The sequence below is a fragment of the Trachypithecus francoisi genome, unplaced genomic scaffold (genome assembly GCF_009764315.1).
Source record: "Trachypithecus francoisi isolate TF-2019V2 unplaced genomic scaffold, Tfra_2.0 Lachesis_group5, whole genome shotgun sequence".
NCBI lineage: Eukaryota > Metazoa > Chordata > Mammalia > Primates > Cercopithecidae > Trachypithecus > Trachypithecus francoisi.
The window spans coordinates 742,461-769,431 of record NW_022681470.1 but is presented as its reverse complement, the minus strand read 5'-3'; the positions used below and the strand labels follow the sequence as shown (position 1 = coordinate 769,431).

General features: G+C 37.0%; 2 protein-coding genes and 1 long non-coding RNA gene across 3 annotated transcripts; 2 read left to right on the top strand and 1 right to left on the bottom strand.

Moving 5' to 3' along the window:
- The first annotated feature begins 1,157 nt into the window (after positions 1-1,157).
- LOC117076124 (olfactory receptor 14A16-like) lies at positions 1,158-3,131 on the top strand. The gene is made up of 2 exons (XM_033199194.1): positions 1,158-1,320; positions 2,191-3,131. The coding sequence occupies exons 1-2, from the start codon at positions 1,158-1,160 to the stop codon at positions 3,129-3,131; spliced, it is 1,104 nt and encodes a 367-aa protein (XP_033055085.1).
- A 4,441-nt stretch (positions 3,132-7,572) lies between these two features.
- Positions 7,573-8,866, bottom strand: LOC117076326 (olfactory receptor 1C1). Its single transcript, XM_033199681.1, has one exon. The coding sequence runs from the start codon at positions 8,584-8,586 to the stop codon at positions 7,639-7,641; it is 948 nt and encodes a 315-aa protein (XP_033055572.1). The 5' UTR covers positions 8,587-8,866; the 3' UTR covers positions 7,573-7,638.
- Positions 8,867-19,477: 10,611 nt separating this feature from the next.
- LOC117076402 lies at positions 19,478-25,691 on the top strand. Its single transcript, XR_004434356.1, has 3 exons — positions 19,478-19,633; positions 25,223-25,361; positions 25,602-25,691. It is a non-coding gene; the product is annotated as an uncharacterized LOC117076402 (long non-coding RNA).
- The last annotated feature ends 1,280 nt before the right edge of the window (positions 25,692-26,971 follow it).

Here is a 26,971-nt window from a genome sequence, read left to right as displayed (position 1 = left end):
GATGGTTAGAATACCTCTCACTGGGCTCCACTCCCAGAGTTCCTGATTCAGCAGATCTGAGGTGGGGACTTGAGACTGCCTTTCTAGGAAGTTCTCCCGTGATACTGACATAGCTGAGCCAAGGACTACAGCTTGAGAACCACTGGTCAGGCCCGTGAAGAAGATTGTGATAAATGTTAAAAAGATATTCGTTGTAAATTCCAGTAAGAGATCAAAAAAAAAATTGACTCATTTGATCATGGATAATAAAATATTTTATTTTGTGTGTGTTTGTTGGCTGATTGGTTGCTTAGCTAGTTTCACTGTACGGCGTATCAGATGAGTTTAGGGAGAATATATAATTTCTGATTTCTCCTGCTGTGAACAGGCAGCCTGAGTGAAGCAGTCTTTTAGGGAATATGAAGTTTACAGTGGGAGAAATTACAATGAGACCCAGATAAATAGATTATGAGAAAATACTTTTTGAGATAAGAGAACTCTGCTGGATGCTATCTCAGCTGTAATTGACTTTGAAAAGCTAATTTTTACTTATTTTCTGAAGTGTAAATATGTCCCAGGCCAAACAGTGAATTCTACCCAATTTTCATTGTTGTGTAATTACATCTAATGATCGTTCATAGTATACAAGCCTCTAGTGTTTTTTTTTTTTTCCATTGAGCATATACACTTATAGCCGACACCAGCACTTTTGTTGAATCTTATGTGGTTATCTGAATAATGGAGTTCAAAATGAAGGAGAGTGAGGGGAAACCAATAAAGAGCAAATTCTTGGATGCAGAAATTTTATCAAGATCTAGACAAAAAAACTTAGCTGTAAAAATTAATAATATAGTTTAGGAAAAACTAACTGAGCAAACAGCTATTAGATTAGAATCCGAAATACTGGGTAAAATCCTAAATCTACTTGATGTAGCCTCATAATGGGATCCTGCAGAGGTTACTTCCTCTCAACAATGCTTATGAATAGGTACATTAAACATGGCTTATTAAATGACACTGTTTCCAATGTTAGATGTTGCACTGCAAACTTATAAAGGAGGAAATAATTTTTTCTCTGAGACAATGAAGAAGGAATGGAAATATGAGCAGAAAGCAGCTTGGTGGAGAAATACAGGAGTAATTTGCTATTCTCAGCCATGCAGATGATGAGGTAACCCATGGAGGAGGGAAGGAATATGGACAGTGGTGAAAGCTCAGGGCAGGAAGAACAACAAAAGAAAAGGGAGAGCGGGCCAAGCAGCTGTGAACCAAAGGAGGGCTTGTTGTCCCAGCTCCCTAAACAGGAGCCTGGAACTAAACACATGGAGCAATTGCTGAAAGGTGACAGCATTAATGCTGAGAAATTTGCTAGAAGGTAAAGACTTTAACATGTAAGGAATGAATGTGAATATTGTGTTGCACAGTTCAGATATTTCAGTTCTACTGAGGGACAAGTTTTCTTTGAACAAAATGTAATACAATAAAAAGAATGAAAAATGTCTCATATTTTTTCTGTGTCCCTAATAAATTAGAATGATGTTTCTAAGATCTCACAAGTTTTTTCATAAAATTTGACTGTGTCAGCAATCACTATCCATGTCAGATGTTAAAGGGTATTTTTTTAAAAGAGGATAAAATCATGAGTCTCATATGAATATAAAACAAACACAGGTCAAAGATTTTATTTAACTCAATAATTAATGGGGGAATTTGCAAGATATTCTAACTGGTTCAGAAGAGAAATCAAAATATCACACATATAAGGGCAGATAAAGAAAGCGGAAATAAATTTACAAATAGATGTAAAATAGGTCTACCTATAGAACAATAATCAATCACATTACATCAGAATATAATTTGTATTTTTATGAGCAAGACTAATTTGCATATTAACAGATTCCTACAACTTCCAGAACTGTAAAGTAGCTCAAAGATAATAAAATACAACTAGACAGGACACTTAGTATTTTTCACTGTTGTTATTTTCTTATTACAAAGTTTTTCACAATTTTTCCTGACTGGCATAAGAATGAAGATTGGATGAGCAGAGGAAATGCTATTTGTTAAAGTCCTCCTTGTTCCTTGGTGATGTCTGATATGATCTTGAAGTTTTTGGCAGATGCACATGTGAGTGGGAGAAAGAGAAGTGAAGGAAATAAAACAGTAAACCCTTTTGTCCAAGTCTAAAACTGCTTACTTTATTTTTTACAGCAACTGGTAAAATGTCCAAAGAAATGAACAACTTCACCTTTGGGAGAACATTCTTCCTCATGGGGTTCTCTGACATTCGGGAGACCCAGATCCTACATTCTGTGCTCTTTTTGCTAATTTACCTGGCGGCACTGATGGGGAATCTTCTCATCATGACTCTCATCATCAAGGATCGTCGGCTCCACACGCCCATGTACTTTTTCCTAAAGAACTTATCTTTCCTGGATCTGTGTCTCATTTCCATCACTGTTCCTAAGTCTATCACAAACTCCCTGATGAATTGCAACACCATTTCCTTCCTTGGATGTGTGTGTCAGGTTTTTTTCTTTTTTCTCTTAGCCACTACAGAAGTAGGTCTTCTCACAGTCATGTCCTATGACCGCTATGTTGCCATCTGCCACCCGCTCAGATATGAGGTCAAAATGAGTCATGAAGTCTGTGTGCAGATGGCTGTCTCTTCATGGGTCAATGGAGGTCTCAATGCAATCCTGCACACAGCTTGCACCTTCTCTGTACCCATGTGTGGGTCTCCTGAAGTTCGTCAGTTCTTTTGTGATGTCCCACAACTGCTCTCCCTTGCCTGTTCTTATAACATTGGTGAATTAGTAATTATTGGGCTCAGCCTTGTGTTGGACTCTGGCTGCTTTGTGTTTATTGACATTTCTTACATTCACATATTCTCCACTGTGCTGAGGATGCCCTCCAAAGAAGGCAAGTCCAAAGCTTTCTCCACATGCCTGCCTCATCTCATTGTTGTGACTTTATTTCTCTCTTCTGGGTTTTTTGCCTATTTACGCCCTCTGCCTAAATCTCCATCACTCTTGGATTTGCTGGTTTCAGTGTTCTACACTGTGATGCCACCCACTCTGAATCCCTTCATCTATAGCCTAAGAAATAAGGATGTAAAGATGGCACTCAGGGAACTACAAATTAGTAGATAGCATCTTTTAAATTAGAAGAGTTATTCTCACATACAACATCAGCTTTTCATAATCATCTAAACCATATGGTTACACAGTCTGGCTATAATATTGGGCATCTAGAGTAAGAGTTCTCATGAAAAATGTGGTGGCACTCATTGGAGTGCTACTGAGAAGTGCCCTTATGCCCAGATCGAGTGTGTGGTAAGGCCAGTAGTGTTCCACTTGTAGACACTGGGAAGAAGTATGCCTTGTATGTATCACCGTAGTGGGAGCTCCTTTGTTTCTGACAACTGGACAGGATGCTGGGACATTGGAGAAAAACGTGGACATTCCCGGAAAAACCAAATGTATGGTCATTCTTAACAAAGGTGATATCTGAAATGCTATGTGAGATGACATGTAGAATCAATTCTCAAATTAAAGGGACTAGATAGAGGTGATAGTTGCACAACCTTGTGAATGTACTAAATACCTCTGAATTGTACAAGCTATAATGGTTGATTTCATGTTATGTGAATTTCACAACACCAATAAGACAAAACTAAAACCAAACAAGTCTCTTTTCCTCTTTTCTTTCCCAGATCTACTAACATTTCCTAGCATAGTGTGCATCCTTGTCATCTGGAAAGAGACAAATATATTAAAACTCAACTTTACTATATATCAATACATATATTTTAAAATATTAAAACAAGTTCCTGGGTGCACTGAGTAAAAGTACACTAAAGAGCTTAGGATAAATTTGGGTATAGGGAGGCAATATAATATTTTTTGGAAAGGGAAATATCTAAGCTGTATTTGACAGGATGAAGAGGAATAAACCTGAAAAAGAGAGAGAAAGACCAGAACCAGGCTGAGAGGAAAGCAAAACTAAACAAAACCAGTGAAGGCTGGGAGAAGATGAGAGCCTGATCTAGGAGGGAAACTACAGTGAACTGTGTCCTGAAACACATAAGGGAAAAGCTTGGGCAGAGGGGTAAAGGCTGGGCAAAATTTTGGAGGCTGAAAACACACACAGGGAGACGAAGCTTTGCTTGACCGTTGGCATGAAGAGAACGTAGCTACAGGGCCTTTCTATCACATGCCTAAGCTATTAGATATGTTTAGAGAGGCAAAAACAACAGCCAAGAAAATCGAGGTTACTCCCAATAACAATTTCAGATCTTACAACGTCTGGATATGCAACTCCCTGTGATTTTAAGTCTGCTTTGCCTTCTTACAGTGATGATTATTTTCCTGTTGTGGTGCACGTAGTCCAGATCACCTAGGCCTAAGAATGCTGCAGAGGAGCTCTAATTCTCTGCTTAGATGCTCTCCCCGCCCCATTGGCCTGTGATGGTGCTTATTTCGACTGTGATTCGACATTCTCTCTCTAAGTCTTTGATATCTGCTGTCTTCCCTAACTAAGCTGTGCATCATGAAGGTAGATTTCTTTCATTCATATACATACACACACACACACACGCACACACACACACATATAAAACTTTAAGTTCTGGGATAAAATATATCTATATATTTTACTTTAACTTCTGGGATACATGTGCTGAAAGTACAGGTTTGTTACATAGGTATACATGTGTCACGGTGGTTTCCTGCACCTTTCTCCCTGTCATCTAGATTTTAAGCCCCGCATACATCAAGTATTTTGTCCTAATGCTCTCCCTCCCTTTGTCCCCACCCCCCACAGGCCCGGGTGTGTGATGTTCCCCTCCCGGTGTTCATGCGTTCTCATTGGTCAACTCCCACTTATGAGTGAGAACATGCAGTGTTTGGTTTTCTGTTCCTGTGTCAGTTTGCTGAGGATGATGGTTTTCAGCTTCAATTTATCGTTTTTTATGGTTGCATAATATTCCATGGTGTACATGTGCCACATTTTCTTTATCCAGTCTATCACTGATGGGGATAGATTTCTGTCTTTAGAATATGGGCGGATCACGAGGTCAGGAGATCGAGACCATCCTGGCTAACACGGTGAAACCCCGTCTCTACTGAAAAATACAAAAAACTAGCCGGGCGAGGTGGCGGCGCCTGTAGTTTCAGCTACTCGGGAGGCTGAGGCAGGAGAATGGCGTGAACCCGGGAGGCGGAGCTTGCAGTGAGCTGAGATCCGGCCACTGCACTCCAGCCTGGGCGACACAGCGAGACTCCGTCTCAAAAAAAAAAAAAAAAAAAAAAGAAAAGAAATAGTAGTAAAATATGATGTGTCAAATATTGAGAGTCCAATTTATCAGTTGCAAAATATAATTTTGCATCCCATGCCAATTTTAAAGCATACCAAATGTATTATGAAACCCCAGGTTCATGCTCCCGAACATCATCTTAATGTCCATTTACCTCTTCCATCTAAGAAGGAATACAGTAATATCAGCTGGGGACTGCTGTACCTCCACTGCCAGCATTCACTATCACTTCTTCCTTTCTTATTGCCCACACATGCCTCTTTTTATTTCTTTTCTTCTCTTCCTTTCTTTTCTAAACTTAAGTTTAGAAATAAAACCTGTAAGGCTAGGAGCAGGACATTTAGGAGCAGCATCCTCTACTTTGCTGTTAAGTGAATGGTGGAATCTGAGCTTTTATGGGCTTCCATTGTTTCATGTTTTTGCTCAAGTTTATCATCACGAGGCAGGTGAAATTTTACAAAATATTATTGAGGGGAGGATATAGCATTTCCCCTGTTACATGGTTGTGCCATTTTGGTTATTTAGAGGAGAAAGGAGTCAAACAATTAGACTTATATCACTCTTTTCATTCTGGAAAGCTACCACCTGATTTGACCTTTACTATGATTCTGTAATGAACATTTTAAGGATTTAAATCTCATAAAAGAAAACACAAATTAATGTAGAGAAGTAGTCTAACTCAGGTAAGACAGAAAAGATGATAAGAATGAAGAGCATAATATTACCCTTACTGGATAAAATCACCATTATCGATATATTATTGGATGTCATGGGGGTAGTAGGCTGCCCAACCTGAGACTGGCCTGGGGGATATTTGAAAGCCTAACATGGACAGTCTCCAAACCCTAGCAGTGTCCTGCACCAAAACTTGTAATCTTAAACAGTTTTCTACACCTACACTCTAGTGAGGGATTGAATTCACTTTTGTGACATCATCTTTTAACTACAGACACATGAAGCAAATATCCATTTTTATTGGGTAAAACTCAAGTTACAATTTACTTCACCAATACTTTTATTTATTTATATTCTGAGAATCTACATTTTTAAACTGTTATTTTAGATTCAGGGTAGCTGTGCAGATTTGTGCAGGTAAATTGCATGTCACAGGAGTTTGGTGTACATATTATTTCATCACCCATGTAATAAGCATAGCACCTAATAGGTAATTTTTTAACCCTATTTGGCATTATAAATTAGGTATACATGTTAGAAGAGCTAAAATATCTATATCAACATTTTTGCTTTTTTAAAGAAACTTTTTTTCCCTGAGTGGACTTAAATTTTCTTATGTATGTATGTATTTGGTCTTCCTTGAGAAAGGGTGCCTGTGTGTGTTTATAAGGTTTTAAATATTACACATGTGTTCATTCAAGAAATTACAGAAGTCTAGGAGCAGATATTTTAATTCTAGAAAAGGACAGGCAGAAGTGATCTTAGTTCAATCTCAGATATAAAATTGTAGAAAGGAACCGGAATAGGTTGAATAAACAACTAGATTGGATTGGATTGTTAATATCTTAAATGGAATCTATTTAACTGAACGACCTCAAATATAATTATTTTTGCATACGGTATGTTAATTTTTTGTTAGGAAAGCAAGACAAAATAAAACCCAAGGGATTGGGCATGAGGCTTTGTTTTGAAAGAAGTTAATCTATTCCCCATATGAAAAATGCAACTAAGAACCTGATCTCTTCTCTAAAAATGTTGTATACCCAAAGCACTCCTAGTTGTTGGAGGAGATCAGCTAGCCCCTGCCCTATAAAGGTGGCTGGGAAGTTCTGAGTTCCTCCCTGTCTGAGACCAGTTAGGGACACGCATGACAAGGACATGAGTCAATAGAATAAAATCATTGACTGTATTTGAAGTGAGAGGGGATTGGAGGAAAGCATACATACTTTAAAACTTAAATAAATTATTTTAGTGATTTTTTAAAGAAGACTCACTATTTAAAATGTGAGAACTTAGAATTTATGCTCCTTTAATTCTAAATCTGAACTCACAGAAAAGAAGTTTAGGAAAATTTATTTTAATATGTAGTATTTGGGAACTATATCACAGAGATTTTCATCACTAAGGTATATTTGTACTGGAGTCAGAAACTATTTATCAGCTATGGGTTGTATGCAGACTATTTAACTTCCCTAAGATTCACTTTCTGTATAAAGAATGCTATATAGTTTTTAGATATTTACTCAGAGGATTTAATGTGATAATTCACATAAAGTACTTACAATTTCCAGCATAAGGGAGACATTTAATAGCAGTTGGTTTCTCTTCTCACTGTTATTGTGAGCATCTAGTCACACTTTCTTATCACCACATTAGTATTATTTAATTCAGTCACTGAGGTGAAAGACTGTGCACTTGAAAAGCATTTTCTGAAGTCCTCTCTTCATATCCCTGTTCCTTATGGTGTAGATGAAAGGATTCAGCATCGGGGCCACCACTGAATACATGATGGTTGACACAGTGTCACTCTCAGGCATATGGGAGGATGAAGGACTGAAGTAGACAGCGATGGCTGTGCCATAAAACACCACCACCACTGACAGGTGGCAGCTACAGGTGGAAACAGCTCTCTGCTTCCCCTGAGTAGAGGTGATCTTCAGAACAGTGGAGAAGATAATTCCATAAGATATGAGGATACAGACAAGGGGCATGATAGCCAGTAGACCTCCTACTGCAAAAATGATCATTACATTGAAGGAGACGTCAGAGCAAGAGAGCTGCAGGAGAGGGTTGAGATCACAGAAGAAATGATGGATGATATTGGAGGCACAGAAGGACAGCCGTGCTGTTAGGACAGTATGCAGGAGGGCATGGAGGTAAGTAACAAACCACAGTCCAGCCATTAGCTGGACACAAAGGCACAGGTTCATTGTGGCAGTGTAATGTAAGGGGTGGCAAATCGCCACGTATCTATCATATGCCATCACACACAGAAGGAGGCTGTCCATATTCACAAAAGAAACAAAGAAGAAGAGCTGACTGAGGCAGCCTGAAAAAGAGATAGTCTTGGTGCCAGTCAACATATTCACTACCATTTGGGGGACAGTAGTCGACGTAAAACAAATGTCAACGAAGGCCAAATTACTAAGGAAGAAATACACAGGGGAATGGAGACGAGAGTCAAAGCCAGTGGTCACGATGATGAGCATGTTCCCCAAGGTGGTGGCTAAATACACACAGAGAAAAAGCACAGACAGGAGGTGCTGCTGCTCTGCTGAACTAGGGAGTCCCAGAAGGATAAATTCCCTGACGACTGTTAGATTTCTTTTTTCCATGTTCCCAAGAAATCTAGAAAAAGAAATTATTAAATTGTAAAATCCAGCAGTGTCCAGTTTCTTTTGAGAGAGAGAGAAAGCGAGAAAGAGAGAGAGAGAGTGTGTGTGTGTGTTTGTGTGTGCGTGCGCATGCAGATAAGTTCCATCCAAACTCGTGGTTGCTTGAATGCTTGCCAGTTATAGCTTGTGTTTATGATAGTCTGTCTTCATAGTCACATAGACATGCTGGATACGTCAGTATCAACTTCTTTCAAGATTGATTTCTTCCTTCAAAAGAAAATGCAAATTATGTGAATAATAACCATTTTAATTGGGTTATTTTGCCTTGTCTATAGTAATCATGTAATTCATATCGACTTTATATGTAAGGTTATTTGTTATTTTTTAGTAGTCAAGCTATTTACTCTTACCCAGTAGAAATAGTTACCTTTAATAAATAATTTTCCTCCTAATCTGATGCTTATACTTGTGATGGAAGATATCCTCATGTTAGCTTTCTTTTCTTTTAACGTATTTGGTCACTGATAATTGCAAGCTCACCTCTGTTCCTTGGGTTGACCGTTGCTGTTTTGGTCTCTGATGGTCATTTGGTGGAGCCTCTGACGTGTGTAGTAAGTTATCGAGAGCCCACTGCTTGTGGCCTGTGCTTTCAGGACCCTTCCTTATGGCATCTTGGGTGTACTACATTCTCTAGAAGATGCCAGTATTCTCCCATACCTGTCAACATTTTTCAGAGTGTTTTGCATCTTGATGTCCCTCACTGTACTCTCCAAGTTGTCATTTCTGTATCAATCCCATTTATACCTTCCTTTTAGTTATAAAAATGGTCAAATTATACAAATTTTTTATTACAATAAGCAAGCAAACATACGTCATCCATGTAATCCATATTTTCCTTCAGCAAACATTTATTGAGCAACTTCTATGATCCAGGTGCTGTGCACAATTTAGGACCAAAGTGTTTTTCTAACTGAAGCAAAATTTGTGATACTTTCCCATTCTCTTTGACACCTGAGGCCTTTCTAGTCTTTTCAAACTTACATTATTTCAGTTTATGTTGCTTAAGTCATATGGCTATCAAGTAAAGGGCACGTTGTAGAAGTGGGAAGAGATTTGGGATTTTTAGTCCAAGTATCATCATTTTCTCACAATATTCCAAGAGTTATCTAGGACTTCTATTTTACTGATTTTTACGACAAGGATCCTAATGAAAATCACATAATGTAACACCATATAATATACATGTTCTGGTTTTATGCTAAGACAGCTGATTAACCCTAGAGAACACAATGCAGTATATTTGTTTCTATTACAATGTTTTGGATTCCAACTTAATCAGGAACCTCACTAACATTAGTGATTACATTCATCTTCCTCTGATTCCTGTCAACTTTAATTAAGTTCCACGCACCCCCTTTTACCCAATTTGAAGCATGTCAGGATAAAATCTGTGCGGAAAAGAAACTACACACTCTTGTATTTGCGTGCCTTTGAGGGAGAAGCACTCTTTCAAAGACAATTTCCTTCCCCGTAGGCACTATCAGTTACGTCGTTTTTATTAATCTCATACTCACTGTACAATATTCCTTTCATGACAAGCATAACAATTTCCCTTTTTCTTGGTCTACTTCATTGTAGTTAGTGAAATTTTAGGAAAGAATTGCGATTTATTATATTGAATCCTTAGGATATAACACATATATGCATGTAGTTTGCACAGAGTTGGTGCAAAAGACTGCTTATGGAAACCACAAATGAATGAAAAATTCTGGAGAAATCATTTGATTATACAATGAATATATGAGTTTTGGAAGATATTTTTAAATTCTATATTCTCATTTGCAGCACATCATCTTAATTTCAAAATTTTCTCAACTCGGATTTGGAAAATGTTAGTCCATCTTTGAAAGGCTTAACAGCTTCATCAAAAAACTTTCATGCATTACAACCCAAAGGATTATACATTAGGTATGTCTTCACTAAAACAAAGAAAAAAAAGTATGAATACACACCCTTTTCTGAGACCTTTGCCACCTGTGAGTTTTCTCTTTCCTGAATATCCAATGACAAAAACATAGATGGACCTATGCATTGATTCCCATTTCTAGTCAAGAGTGAAAAAGAGAAAAATGAGATACAGACACGTGTGTTTCTTTCAACAGAGAATAACACTATCTCACAAGGGGAGTATTTGGTTAGATTTATTTATTTTGATAATACAAAGGGGCAGGCCTTTAACATGGCACCGTTTTATCCCTTGAGATCAGCACCCAAGAGGCTTCATGAAGTTCTAAATTTAGCTTCTAATGACTTTTATTTAGTTTATAAATTGGTATTTCTCTTATTTTGAAGAGAAGGCAAACACAGGGGGAAATATTGTATGCAGGAAGAAAGCATGAAAGCTCCTGAAGCTTCCAAGATACATTCTTGTTTTCTTTACAGGCTGCTTGGGTGAATGAATGATACAAAAAGATGGAAAACTGAAGCCACAATTTTACAAACCTATCTATTCCATCTCCATAAAACTTACAGCTTATCATGACTCCCTAGTGCTAAAGAGAGATACAGTGATGTAAATAACCACTTTTGGAGTAAGACACATTTTAGTTCAAATCTTAATTTGTAAGTTAATTCATAGTTGCTTGACCTTGCACAAGGCATTATATTTTGTATGCTTTAGTTTTTTCATCTATAAAAATTCAAATACTGCTTATCTCATTTAGTTGCTATAAAATCTATAATATTTATATAAAAACCTAGAATTGTGCATAGACCCAGAGGTTATCCTGAAGCTTCTGATCATCTAATGAATTAATGGCTGGGATAATCAAATATGTGCCAATAAAAATGAAAACCAAAAGAGAGTGTGTTTGGAAATGAGATTTTTCACTGTACATTAGATAAAGATTATGTGTGTGGGCGATTGCAGATATATACATAGATAAACAGTTTTAAATCATACCGTGAGCTACACTGTTACTCCACAGGGCTATATAACTTGGTCTGAAGACTGCAGCTAAACCAACCAATATTCTGAACATTTGAAACAGAGGCCCATTTATCTGAATCCAAAGATGCATTTATTCTTCTTTATTGAAATCAATATTTTATTAAACACATAGTTTTTGGTTTAATGTATTTTGGTAAATATAAGAACAGACTACAATGACAAACATTCAAATAACCTTAATGTATGCTATACGTGTATGTGTGTGTATATATATGTATGTATGTATGTATACAGACACACATATATAGAATGAAAGGTATACATTGTATATTATATACATATACAATTTGTGTATGTGTGTATAAGTGTACATATATATTTACAAACACATTTATACATTTTTTTCTAATATGGGGAAGACCTCTATATTATCAATTGAAAGGAGATTCATTTACATTTATGTTTAGTGATAATGTATGTCTCAGAGTTGATACAATGTGGATAACTTAACAGCTTTTGTAAATTCTTTTAGAACATAAATATAAAGCATTAGACTCTTGCAGAAGATCCATGAGCTGCTGAAAATACTTTAGATTTAGAAATCTGGAAAGGAGCAAGACAGGGATGATCTGTTAATAATTACCATGTGTGGTGCACTATGAAGTGGCTTTTCATGCATCCTCTCAGGTAATACCTAAAACAGCTTTGAGACAATTAATTTTCCTTTTAGAGAGAAAGAAACAACACTTAGAGAAGTTACGAAGCGCCTGGGTGTGGTGGCTCACGCCGGTAATCCCAGCACTTTGGGAGGCCAAGGTGGGCATGCATGCTCTATTTGTACATGTTGAATCTTATAAAAACACCCAGGTAATCGTTGCTTACATTCAAGAGACAAAATATGTTTGTGTCACTGCCAAACAAAATTTGATTTACGCTAGCTCGTGCCTATGAAGAGATGGGGTGAATGGTAAGCTTCATGTTAACAATTTGACATCCAAGCAAAACTCCACTTTTGACTAATTTCTATCTAACAGATGTGTGTGTGTGTGTGTATGTGTGTGTGTATGTGTGTGTGTGTGATGGCAAAGATCAGAGGGGGACTGAAATAGATGATGTGTTGTGGGTCTGGTGGTAGGGAATCACAATTAAAAACTGTCTGTGGTTGGGGAATGCCTGGGGTAGCCATGACCTGTCCACAGGCACTGCAGTAAGGATGTTGGAATAGTACACAAATACTACATAAAAATTTATACCATAATAATAGACAAATTCAGTAAAATTATAGAATACAAAATCAACAAACCAATCTCAGTAGTATTTTTATACATAAATAATGACCTGGCCGGGAGTGGCGGCTCACACCTGTCATCCCAGCACTTTGGGAGACCGAGGTGGGTGGATCATGAGGTCAGGAGTTCAAGACCAGCCTGACCAACATGGTGAAACCCGTCTCTACTAAAAATACAAAAATGAGTCAGGCATGGTGGCACGCACTTGTAATCCCAGCTACTCAGGGGACTGAGGCAGGAGAATCGCTTGAACTCGGGAGGCAGAGGTTGCAGTGAGCCAAGATCGCACCACTGCACTCCAGTCTAAATGACAGAGCAAGACTCCATCTCAAAATAAATAAATAAATAAAATAATAATAATGACCTAGCTGTCAAAAAAATTAAGAAAAACAATCCCATTTATGATAACATTTAAAAACCTTAGCAAAAAATGTAACTAAGGGAGTAAAAGATCTGTACACTGAAAACTAAAAAACATTGATTAAAGAAACTGAAGAAGGTGCAAATAAATGGAAAGGTTTCCATCTTGGATAAATCGCATGGAGCAAAACAAATTTACTAAAACAGGAATTGACTTTGAATTTTTGCCAAAGGATCATAACGTGTCATTGATATAAATGTGGAATTTGGGAAAGTTGAGAGGACCTTAGAATCCTCTGGGTTATCAGATCACCAAAAGCAGGAAAATGTTGAGCTCTGATGGCTCAGAGTTTCAGGATCTAAGCCTGCTCTGTGAGGAACTGTTCAAACCTCAGGATCACAAACAAAATCTGACTTCAATAGGACAAGTTTTTCTGCACCAGGTCTTCCTGGTGTTTAGAAGATAATCAGTTTAATTAATGAGAAGAAATAACACAATTTGAGGAGATCCGGAAATACATTTCCAGAGAAGGGGAAGCAAATGGTGGTCTTCTCATGGAATGATCCTGAGACCCAGTTAGAGTGTGGATCTATGACTGCAAGGATGAAGCTTGACCAGCTGCATCCCCCACAGACCGGAGGGAAGAAGGAGCTGCTTTGAAAGCATTAAGGGAATCTTCACATCAGTTCTACTGAACTTCATTTCTAAGATGCATTAACCCACTTTATAAATTCAAGACATATTAAAACTCCTGACATCTGCAAGTTCAGAAGAACTGGCAATGTGAGGAGAAACAGAAACTATTTTTCTCTTATTTCAATAAGAGAAATGAATATTTCATTTAATAAATGAAATAAATAAGCTTTATTTCATTGTTTATTGGACATTTGTATATTATGTTTTGTTAAGTGTCTTTCAAGTCTGTTTTTGTCATTGCTATTGTATTGCAGTAATTCAATATACATTTAGAACACAAATCCATGATTAAATACACATGTGTTAATAATATTTTCCCACAGTGGCTTGCCTTTTTATTTTCTTCAACACGTCCATTGATATGCATATATTTTTAATATCCTGTCAATTTTATCATTTTGGTGAAGATTAGTGCTTTCTGTGTCTTCAAAAGAAGTTTTTGCATACCCCACTGCTTTCTTCTAAAACCTTAGAATTTTACATTTTATGCTCAACTCTATGATTTCTCTCAAATTAAATGTTGTGTACAGTATGAGGTAGTAATTAATAGTTTTTTCCAATATGGATATACAGTTTTTCCAACATAATATTTTGAAGAGATTTTTCAATAGCTTTGATGTCTTCCCTGACAACAACTTGATCATAAATGTATCAGCCTCTTTCTGGACTCTCTGCTGTTTCATGGATCTGTTTGAAAATTAAAATACATATAAAATAATACTCAAAACCATCTTGGAATATATGTGTAAATTTGAAAGACTTATTCTAACTTCAAGAAGTATCAGGAAGAGTGTGGTAATGATGATAAATTATAGACAAATATATTTTAGAATCAACCTGTCAATAGTCTCAAAAAATTTATCTGTGACTTAAGTTGGAAATGTGTTGAGTATATACATATAGAGCCTCATTTGGAGATACTTGGAAATGTATTGAATATATACATATAGAGCCTAATTTGGAGATTCTGGACATTTACCAGCAATGTGTCTCCCAACATGAGAGAAAGTTGTAACTTTGAATTTACATGGGTGTTTTTTTATTTCTCTCAGCAGTGGTTTGTAGTTTGCAGTTTATTTCAGTCCACTATTCTCTAAGAATTTTCCATTGTTTTCATTATATTTTAAATGACACTTTTAATATCACTTTCCAGTTGTTGCAAATATACATTAAGATGGTTGATTTTTATATTGTCTTTGTATTTTGACCATGAACAATTCAGTAATTACTTCTAAAGTTGCTTTTTAGATTTCTAAGGGTTTCGTATGTACATAATTGTGTCATCTGTGAGTCAGCACGGTTTTCCTTCTGCCTTTCCAATACGTATTTTTTATCTTTAACGCATTATTACACTGGCTAATACTTCTTTTTTTTTTTTTTTTTGGAACGGAGTCTTGCTCTATCACCCAGGCTGGAGTGCGGTGGCGCGATCTCGGCTCACAGAAAGCTCTGTCTCCCGGGTTTACGCCATTCTCCTGCCTCAGCCTCCCGAGTAGCTGGGACTACAGGCGTCCACCACCACGCCTGGCTAATTTTTGTATTTTTTAGTAGAGACGGGGTTTCAGCATGTTAGCCAGGATGGTCTTGATCTCCTGACCTCGTGATCCGCCCGTCTCGGCCTCCCTGGCTAATACTTCTAATCCAGTGATGAATGGGAAAGTTAAGAGTGGACCTGCTCGTTCAAATCCACATTTTAAGGAAAAAGCATTCAGTATTTCACTGTTTATTAAGATATTGACTGTAAGCTTTTTGTAATTGTCCTTTATCAATGGAGGACATTTCCTTTTATTTTTGGTTTTCTGAGAGTTTTTAAGTTGCATGTGTGATGACTTTGTCAAGTGCTACTTCTACATCCACTGAAAGTCATATACATTTTCTACTTTAATCTGTTAACATGGTTAAATTCCTTGATTTTTAGAAAATTTTATATACATTTTTAATTGTTGATATACACAACTGTATATACAGTAATTGTATTTGTATTGATATGCAATGCTTTGATCTTGTTACTTGCTATTGTTCTGTTCAGGCTTTCTGTTTCTTGATGGTTCAATTTTGGTAAGCTGTATGAGTCCAAGAAGTTTTTATTTTACTTTATTTATTTATTTTTGAGACAAAGTCTCACTCTTTCACCAGGCTGGAGTGCGGTGGCGCAATCACGGCTCACTGCAGCCTCAACTTCCCAAGCTCAGGTAATCCACCCACCTCAGTCTCAGGTGTACCTGGGACTACAGACATATCCACCACGTGCAGCTAATTTCTTTTTTTTTTCTTTCTTTTTTTTGTATTTTTTGTAGAGACAGGGTTTTGCCATGTAGCCCAGGCTGGTCTCAAACTCCTGGGCTCAAGCAATCTGCTCACGCTGGCCTCCCAAAGTTCTGAAATTACAAGCCTGAGCCACCATGCCCGGCCTATTCTTTTCTTTTAGGTTTTATAAGTTGTTGACATATAGTTGTTCAAATAGTCTCTAATTATCCTTTGTATTTTTGTGGTATCTGTTGTAATGTCTTTTTGTTTGTTTTTAACTTTATTTATTTGGGTTGTTTCTCTTTTTTTCTGAGTTGATCTAGCTAAAGTTTTATTTAAAAAAAAACTTTTTGTTCAGTTAATATTTTGCATTTTGTTTTAGCTATAATTTCGTGTATTTTTGCTTTGATTGTTATTATTGATTTCCTTCTACTAACTTTGAGCTTGGTTTGTTTTTGCTTCTCTAGTTCCTTGAGATGCATTGTTAGGCTGTTTATTTGACATATTTTTCAGTTTTTTGATGTAGGTGTTTATTGCTATAAACTTTCCTCTGTGTATTGCTTTTGCTGTATCTTATAGGTTTAGGTATGTTGTATTTCCATTTTCATTCATTTTAAGAAATTTTTAAATTTTCCTCTTAATTTGTTCACTGACTCATTCTGCAGTCAGGAGCATGTTGCTTAATTGCTATGTATTTGTATAGTTTTCAAACTACCTTTTCTAATCTGTTTCTAGTTTAGTACATCATGGTAAAAGAAAGAAAAAGATACTTGAATAGCACTGCAGTGAACATGCAAATTCATGTATCTTTGTAATAAAATGATGTATATTCCTTTGGGTATATACCCAGTAATGGGGTTGCTGGGTCAAATAGTGTTTCTGGTTCCAGATCTTTGAGAAATCGCCACACCATCTTTCACAATGGTTGAACTGACTTACATTCCCACCAAGAGTGTAAAAGTTTTCCTATTTCTCCACAACCTCACCAGCATCTGTTGTTTCTTGCCTTTTAAATAATCGCCATTCTGACTGGCATGAGATGGTATCTCATTGTGGTTTTTATTTGCATTTCTCTAATGATCAGTGGGATCAACCCAAATGCCCATCAGTGATAGACTGGATAAGGAAAATGTGGTACACATACACCGTAAAATACTGTGCAGCCATAAAAAGGAATAAGATCATGTCCTTTGCAGGGACATGGATGGAGTTGGAAGCCATGCTTTTCAGCAAACTAACACAGGAACAGAAAAACCAACCACCACATGTTCTCATTTATAAGTGGGAGCTGAATAATGAGAACACATGGACACAGGGAGGGGAAGAACGCACCCTGGTACCTGTCGAGGGGTGGAAGTAGAGCATTGGGAAAAATAGCTAATACATGCTTGGCTTAATACCTAGGTGATGGGTTGATAGGTGCAGCAAACCACAATGGTACATGACACGTTTACCTATGTAACAAACCTACACATCCTGCACATGTACCCCAGAACTTAAAATTAAAATTAAAATTAATTTTAAAAATCCAGTGGGGGAAAAATGCTACTTGATATGATTTAGCTTTTTGAATTTGTTGAGACTTTTGTTGCCAAATATATGATCTATCATGGAGAATGTTCCAAGTGCTGATCACGAAAATGTGTGTTCTGCAGCTGTTGAATTTAATGTTCTATAAATGACTCTTAGGTCTATTTGGCCTGGAGTGTAGGTTAACACTAACATTTCTTTGCTGGTTTTCTGTCTGGGTGATCTGTTTATTACTGAAAGTAGGGTATTAAAACCTGTCTATTATTATATTGCAGTCTATCTCTCTATTTAGGTCTATTAGTATTTGCTTTCTATATTTTATTGCTCTGGGGCTGAATCCATATATATTTACAATTGTATCCTTTTGCTGAGTTGATATTCTTTTGTCCTTACATAATAACTTTCTTTGTCTCTTTTCACAGTTTTGACTTTAAGGCTATTTTATCTCATAGAAGTGTAACTATTCCTACTCTTTTGTAGTTTCAATTTGCATGATTTTTTATTCATTTTTTCGTTTCAGTCTGTGTGTGTTCTTATAGCTGAAATGAGTTTCTTGTAGGCAGCATATAGTTGGCTCTACCTTGGATTCAACTGCTCAATGTCTTTTAAATGAAGAATTTAGTCCATTTACATTCAGTGTTATTATTGATAGATAAGAATTTACTATTGCCATTTTGCTACTTGTTTTTTGGTTGTGCTATAACTCCTTTTATCTTTTCCTTCTTTCTTACTGTCTTCATTTGTGATTATGTGATGTTTTTCGTGATATTATGTTTTAATTATCTGCTTTTTATTTTCAATGTATATATTATAGATTTTTGCTTTGTGGTTACCATGAGGCTTACAAAAATATCTTATAGTTCCAACAAGTTATTATGAACAGGTAACAAATGAACGTTCATCACAAAAAAGGGAAAAAGGGAAACATGTTAAAAAAAATCCTCTGCATTTTAACTCCATCTGCCCACAGTTTGAATTTTGTTGAATTGCCTACCTCTCAACAAATTGCCTTAGTTATTATTATTTTGATATATTTGTCCTTTAGTCATAACATTCAACATATGAGAGATTATTGGATTACTATTAGATTCTTCGTGTTTGAAGAACAGGTTTTCTAAGTAGGTATTCTCTATTGACAGGTAGATTGCATGCTATAGGGATTTGGTGTACACATTATTTCATCACCAGATAATAAGCGTAGTGCCTGATAGGTAGGTTTTTGATCCTCTCCTTCCTCCTATCCTCTGCCCTCAAGTAGGCCCTGGGATCTGTTGTTCTCTTCTGTGTGTCCATATGTCTCTCTGTTTAGCTGCCACCTGTAAGTAAGAATATGTGATATTAGGTTTTCTGTTCCTGCATTAGTTTACAAAATGGGTTTATAAAAACTATGTTTAAAATAGAAAAAACCTGGCAATAACTTGTGTAATTATTAATATAAACAATGGAAGAATTCAATAAATTAAGAGTCAGTAAAATATCACACAGTTGTTCAAAATGAAGTTGATGCCTATTTAAAGAAACTGAATGTGGAGGAAAAGTTAAATATTAAATCTGAACTCAGTTGGACATGGACACAAACAATGGTCACCAAGTCCTGGAACAGGTTCCATGAGCCTCCTGAGGCATTCATCCAGCTCTGTTTTGGAGAAATCTCTTTCCATACATTAGTTATTGAAAACAACAGACAATCCCCAAAACAAGTTGACCTTTTTGTGTTCCTCGAATCCAGTCGTGAAGGGCCCTCACGACTGGGCACATGCCAAACAACTAGTTACAGAAAGAGCTAGGGTCGCAGACCACCCCAAAGCTTCATGAGACCTCTCCTCTTCTGTGCATGGACAGGTGGCCGACTCTGGAGCCCAGGCTGTTTCTTCCCATCTAGTGAGGAGTCCTCCACTGTCTGGTGAATGTAGTGGCTGACTCTGGAGCCCAGACTGTTGCTTTCTGGTCTGCTCATGCTTCCTCCATAGTCTGGTGAGTGTAAATATGTATATATACTTTTTCTTATCCCTTTCCCACTGTGATTTGCTTATTATATCTGTATTGCCATATACTTGGGATAAAGGGTGTTTACCCTTAAAAGTATTATGTGTGCCTTGTCTTCTACCTCGTGTGTATTTCCTGCACAGAACACTGAATGATGACAATTTTAAATATTAAATATATATTCAGATAGGGTTTTAAAAATTTACTTACAAAGACATATAAACAAAATGTAGGGTCCAATACCTTTTTATGAATATAAATACCATACATGGGCAGTGTGTTTGCCTATGTGTCTATGTGTGTGTGTGTATATATGTATCTATATATACACATATATACACACATATATGTATATACACACACACTCTATGCTATAGAGAGATACACAGAGAGAAGTGTATAGAGATTGTTCATAGTTATTTTCACACACACACACACACACGTTTCCCTATATTCTTTCTCCCACTTAGCCTTATACTGTACATGTGCAGTATGTCTGCCTATGTGTCTGTGTGTATATACATATGCATATATATGTATATACACACAATCTATATGCTATATATAGAGAGATACACATACAGAAGTGTGTGGAGATTATACATAGTTATGCACACACATGCACACACACATGCACACATCTTCCCATATTCTTTCTCCCACTTAGCCTTATACTGTACATGTGCAGTGTGTCTGCCTATGTGTCTGTGTGTATATACATATGCATATATATGTATATACACACAATCTATATGCTATATATAGAGAGATACACATACAGAAGTGTGTGGAGATTATACATAGTTATGCACACACATGCACACACACATGCACACACACATGCACACATCTTCCCATATTCTTTCTCCCACTTAGCCTTTGTTCACAATTAAGTTTCATCTGAAACAAATCTCTCAGTAAGAGATAATTGAATTAATTACAATCATACACAAAGTAAGAAGTAATTTGATTGCATAGTTCATTAATTTAGCCAAACATTTGATAACAATACTTGTAAAAAAGCATAAATGATTAGTTTGAATTATTGAATTGGCTGGCAGATGAAACCATGATAGTTATTCAGATAATCCTAAATAGATACAACATACTTTATCTTTCAAGAAAGTGTTTTGAATTAGGCAAACTTATGTGAAAAGTTGATATTACCTTATGTTACTCCAGAAGTTCACATGTAAGTTAACCACCTCTTAGGCCTGGTTAAGAAAAATTTAAAAAATATTAAGTACAGTCAAACCCTGTTTGCTTGTTTTCCCTTCTAAAAGGATTAGGTAGAAATTGTGCAAGCATACATTTTTTCTCACCATAAATCAATTTTCTGTCTCCTCCTTGCAGATTTCCTAAACTCTGTGTATTTTCTGCCTTTAAAACTTCTATTGCTATCTACCATTACACACCTCCTTTGCTGTGTTTTTAAAAAATCTTTATGTCAGTTTTTTTTTTTTTTTTTTTTTTTGAGACGGAGTCTTGCTCTGTCGCCCAGGCTGGAGTGCAGTGGCCGGATCTCAGCTCACTGCAAGCTCCGCCTCCCGGGTTCACGCCATTCTCCTGCCTCAGCCTCCCGAGTAGCTGGGACTACAGACGCCGCCACGTCGCCCGGCTAGTTTTTTGTATTTTTTAGTAGAGACGGGGTTTCACAGTGTTCGCCAGGATGGTCTCGATCTCCTGACCTCGTGATCCGCCCGCCTCGGCCTCCCAAAGTGCTGGGATTACAGGCTTGAGCCACCGCGCCCGGCCATGTCAGTTTTATCACTCAATCACAAACACATGCAGACATGAAGGTATTTATTTACTTTGTTGTTTGTCCACATTTTCCCACAACATGCACAACATTTTATACATCATGGATGATATCTTTGCATTCATTATATTTTTTTAATCATGGTGCTAGATTTCTAAATAAGAGAGATCATTTCGTTTTGTCAAGTTTCCCAAAACGCATACTAGAATTTAATGCTTATAGAATAGAATCAATTTCAATAAGTCTTCAGGGAATATGAGGGCAAACTGCATAATCCATGAAGTTAGTTTGCATTTTATTCAAATTCTAACTCCATCAGTTACTCTGTAAATAATGTTTCAATGCTTTCTTTTTTTTTACATGTCGTGTGATTCTATTAAATATTTGTATAACATTCTTAAAATGACAATTACAGAAATAAAGTACAGGTTAGTTGTTGTGGGGGTAGGGAATGGAAGAGGAAAGAGAAGTGGGAGGTAAGGAGGTGTTGTTAAAAACGGGCTACACGAGGGATCCTTTGGTGATGGAAATGTTCTGGTTTTTTTGTATTTTTTGTTTGTTTGTTTGTTTGTTTGTTTGTTTTTTGAGACAGTGTCTTGCTCCGTTGCCCAGGCTGGAGGGGAGTGGTCTGATTTGGGCTCACTGCAACCTCTGCTTCCTGGGTTCAAGCGATTCTCCTGCCTCAGTCACCGAGTAGCTGGGACTACAGGTGCGCACTACCACGCCCTGCTAATTTTTGTATTTTTTTTTTTTTTTGAGACGGAGTCTTGCTCTGCCGCCCAGGCTGGAGTGCAGTGGCCGGATCTCAGCTCACTGCAAGCTCCGCCTCCCGGGTTCATGCCATTCTCCTGTCTCAGCCTCCGGAGTAGCTGGGACTACAGGCGCCCGCCACCTCGCCCGGCTAGTTTTTTTGCATTTTTAGTAGAGACAGGGTTTCACCGTGTTAGCCAGGATGGTCTCGATCTGGATTTCACTATGTTGGCCAGGCTGCTCTCAAACTCCTGACCTCAAGTGATCCGCCTGCCTTGGCCTCCCAAAGTGCTGGGATTACAAGTGTGAGCCACTGCATCTGACCTGTTCTGTATCTTTTTTTAAAAAAAAATTATTTCTATAGGTTTTTGGGGAACAGGTGGTATTTGGTTACATGAGGAAGTTCTTTAGTAGTAATTTGTGAGATTTTGGTGCACTCATCACCCGAGCAGTATACACTGAACCCAATTTGTAGTCTTTTATCCCTCAACCCCCTTCCCAACCTTTCCTCCTGAGTCCTCAAAGTCCCTGTATTATTTTTTGTATCCTTATGGCTTAGTTCCCACTTATGCTTAGCATGGTGGCCTCCAGCTCCACCATGTTGCAGCAAGGAACATGATCTCATTCTTTTTTATGGCTGCATAATATTCCATGGTGTATGCATACCACGTTTGCTTTATGCAGTCTCTCATTGATGAGCATTTGAGTTGATTCCATGTCTTTCCTATTGTGACTAGTGCTGCAACGAACATACACATGCATGAATTCTTCATGCTACTCATTTTCCCTGACTTAGAAACCGAAATTTTAGTGTTTTGATGCCAATTTCTGGCTGGGTTTGGTGGCTCACGCCTTGTAATCCCAGCACTTTGGGGGGCCAAGGCAGGTGGATCACCTGAGGTAGGGAGTTCGGGATCAGCCTGACCAACATGGAGAAACCCCGTCACTACTAAAAATACAAAACTAGCCAGGCAAAGTGGTGCATGCCTATAATCCTAGCTACTTGGGAGGCTGAGACAGGAGAATCACTTGAACCTGGGAGGTGGAGGTTGCGGTGAGCCGAGGTTGTAGCAAGTCGAGGTTGCACCATTGCACTTTAGCCTGGGCAACAAGCGGGAAACTCCATCTCAAAAAAAAAAAAAAGCCAGTTTCCAGAGATGGTACATCAATGTTAGTCTGGCACCTTAAAAGCAATAGGTAGCAGAATTTCCCTCTGTCCTATATTGGGCATATGCTGTAATAGAAAAATAAAGTTTCATTAAGTATTAGAAATTTGAGGCTTAAATTTCCATCACAGAAGATTGCGTTGGATGAATGAAGGATAGTGCAGGAGTTAAGCATGAAGGCTGCAGAGCAGTACTCCCACCAGAACTTGCTGCGTTAGTGAGAATGGTCTGTGTTGGTGTTGTTTCTTGTGTGGAACAACATGTGGCAACTGAGCACTTGAAAAGTAGCTAGTTTAATCAAAAAGTGGCACTTCAAATTATAGGTAATTTAATGTTATTTAAATTCAGATATAGTTGTCCAGTGTGGCTAGTAGCCACACACTGCGAACCACAGTTCTATTGTCCAGCAATGTGAGTAACAATCACTGCCCCACAATTATTTGCTTTCAAGCCTTGAGGACATTACTTGAATCTTAAGTGACTCCATTTCCACTTCTGTAAAATGTATATAAAATATATTATAAAATGTTTATACTGATTAAATAAATATATGAGTGTGAAAATTACAAAAGGCAACCTTGAGGGAACTCTTTAAAATTTTTTCTATATTGCTGGTGATACTGTTTCTTGAGATGGGTGCTGTGTACATGGATGCCATCAGTTAATGAAAAACGAATTATATTATTAATATATAAATTTTATAGGCTTTTTTATTAGTTTTAAATATTCTTATTTATTTGGTCTAGAAGATGACGATGGGAAAACCTTTGTAGACATTGGCTTAGGCAAAGACTTCATGACCAAGAACCCAAAAGCAAATGCAACAAAACCAGGAAAATAGATGGGACTTAATTAAGCTAAGAAGGTTCTACACAGCAAAACAGATAATTAGCAGAGTTAACAGACAATACACAGAGTGGCAGAAAATCTTCACAATCTATACATCCAATAAAGGACTAATATCCAAAATCTACAATGAACTCAAACAAAAAGCAAGAAAAAACAATCCCATCAAAAAGTGGGCCAAGGACGTGAATAGGCAATTCTCAAGAAAGAATATACAAATAGCCAAAGAACATGAAAAAATTCTCAACACCACTAATTATCAGGGAAATGCAAATAAAAACCACAATGTGATACCACCTTACTCCTTCAAGAATAGCCATGATAAAAAAATCAAAAAGTAATAGATATAGGCATGGATGCAGTGAAAAGGGAACACTTCTACACTGCTGAAGGGAATGTAAACTAGTACAACCACTGTGGAAAACAGTGTGGAGATTCCTTAAAGAACTGAAAGTAGATCTACCATTTGATCCAGCAATCCCACTACTGGGTATCTACCCAGAGGAAAAGAAGTCATTATACAAAAAAGACACTTGGACACACATGTTTATAGCAGCACAATACACAATTGCAAAAATGTGGAACCAGCCCAAATGCCCATCAATCAATGAATGGATAAAGAAACTGTGGCATATATGTACAAAGAAATACTACTCAGCTATAAAAAGGAGTGAATAAATGGCATTCGCAGCAACCTGGATGGGATTCGATACTATTATTCTAAGTGAAGTACCTCAGGAATGGAAAATCAATGCTTTCTTGATGTTTCAACCCCTTAATTTTTTAATGAACAATTCAGGAAATAATAAATATTTCAAAGATAATATAAGCAATCACTTTCTTGTATTATATGGGTTAATACCTAACATATATTTACAGCAATTATTATAAGTGCTTTGGATATTAGTTGTCATTATAATCAGAAACATATAAAACAAAGTCCTTATTTCTTTTTCACTACCTATTTTCTATTAAAATCACTGTAACCCAAATATAACTTTAAATGTGTTAAGAAGTATATCTAAATAATGTATTTTTATCCTTGAATTTGCTTAGGTCATCAGAAATCTAGACACCTGACAGATATGATATAGATTTGATCATATGTGTTTATTCTGTTCTACATCTGTGGTCATGGGGCCTAAAGTAAAAGCTGATCAAATTCTATTAAAGTTTTCATCCTCAAAACTGACAAGTATGATAAGTATGATATACTTATTATTGTTTAAAAGATAGGCTTGTGATTGGGGTTTCTTTTGTTTTGTTTTGCTCTCAAATCTTTACTCTGGGACTTCATTCTGTCTTCTTGCCAAGTTATAGCCCTTGAGTGAGTCAAACCACTCTTGTTACAATAAAACCTTGGGGAATAAATCTCAAATGACCAACACTGAGGAAAACAATATTATAATTCTTGTTCTTATTCCTGGAAAAACAGTGCTGTGGAAATTTTGTGTGGACTTTACTAACTGCAGAGTTGATGAGGCACCCGAGAGCCAGCAAGGAAGAGAAAGAAGTCATGCATGAAATTTAGGTGAGATTTATTTTACTGAGAACGTAAAATGATTATACAAAGACCCTGTAACCAATTCAATTAAATGGATATAAATTCTAGTAAATTAGGTGAGCAATATAAGTCAATCACCGTTTACTGATGAACTCCAATTAATCTATGAAAATGGCAGACCTCAATTTAAACAATATTGGCAGCACTTTGGCAGGCCGAGGCCGAGGAGTTCGAGACCAGCCTGGCCAACATGATAAAATGCCGTCTCTACTAAAAGTACAAAAATTAGTCAGTGTGGTGGTAGGTGCCTTTAATCCCCGCTACTCAGGAGGCAGAGGCAGGAGAATCACTTGAGCCAAGGAGGCAGAGGTTGCAGTGAGCCAAGATCGTACCACTGCACTCCAGCCTGGGTGACAGCGTGAGACCCCATCTCAAAACAAAACAAAATAAGACAAAACAAATAGCATTGGTCAATAATATACTCAATAATAATATTAATACTGACTTAGATTGTATTTATTATACTAAAAACAATAATGACAGTATGTGCATTGCATTTACATTGTACTAAACATAGTATTATTAACAATGGAAATACTTACATTGTGCTTATTTACCAAGAGATCTCCAAAGTACTTTCATCTGTGAAGTGCTTTAGCTTTCACAGTGAAGCACATGCTCTTAATACTTACATTTGATAGGTCAGACTAATAAAATATAAAAAGAAAGAGGCATTTGTCCAAGCGAGTACAAGTGTTTGAACTAGGGTTGCTGGTCTCAGAGTTCTTGATGTTAACCACTGTACTCCCTAGAGTTCTTGATGCTAACCACTGTACTCCATTGACATTTTGTAGTATAGTGCCCATGTCACTGTATTTCTTCCACACGAGTAAAATGTGTTTCTACAACATCATGTATCATGGTTATTTAAAAGTACATACACCAATATTTAGATCTTTTAAGTTGAGGATCACTGATACAAATTTAAAATACAAGTGTATCATAAAAATAATAATGCTTTGACTTCATTTTGTAAACGTAAAAAGACAAAATTTAAAAGTATGAACAGTTTATTCCGGTCTCTAATAAATAGGCAGAGGGGTGTGGGTTCTGGAGCCAAATGTTCTGGGCTCACATTGTGACTTCCCTGTTTATTAGTAGTATGAACTTGGATAACGCCTCTGACTTTCTCAATCTTGTTTTTCCTCTCTGTACAATGAAAGTAATTATAGGGAAACCTCATATGGTTTTCAGAAGAATCAAATGACCCAACGTTTCTATAATGGTCAGGCCCTGCCTCA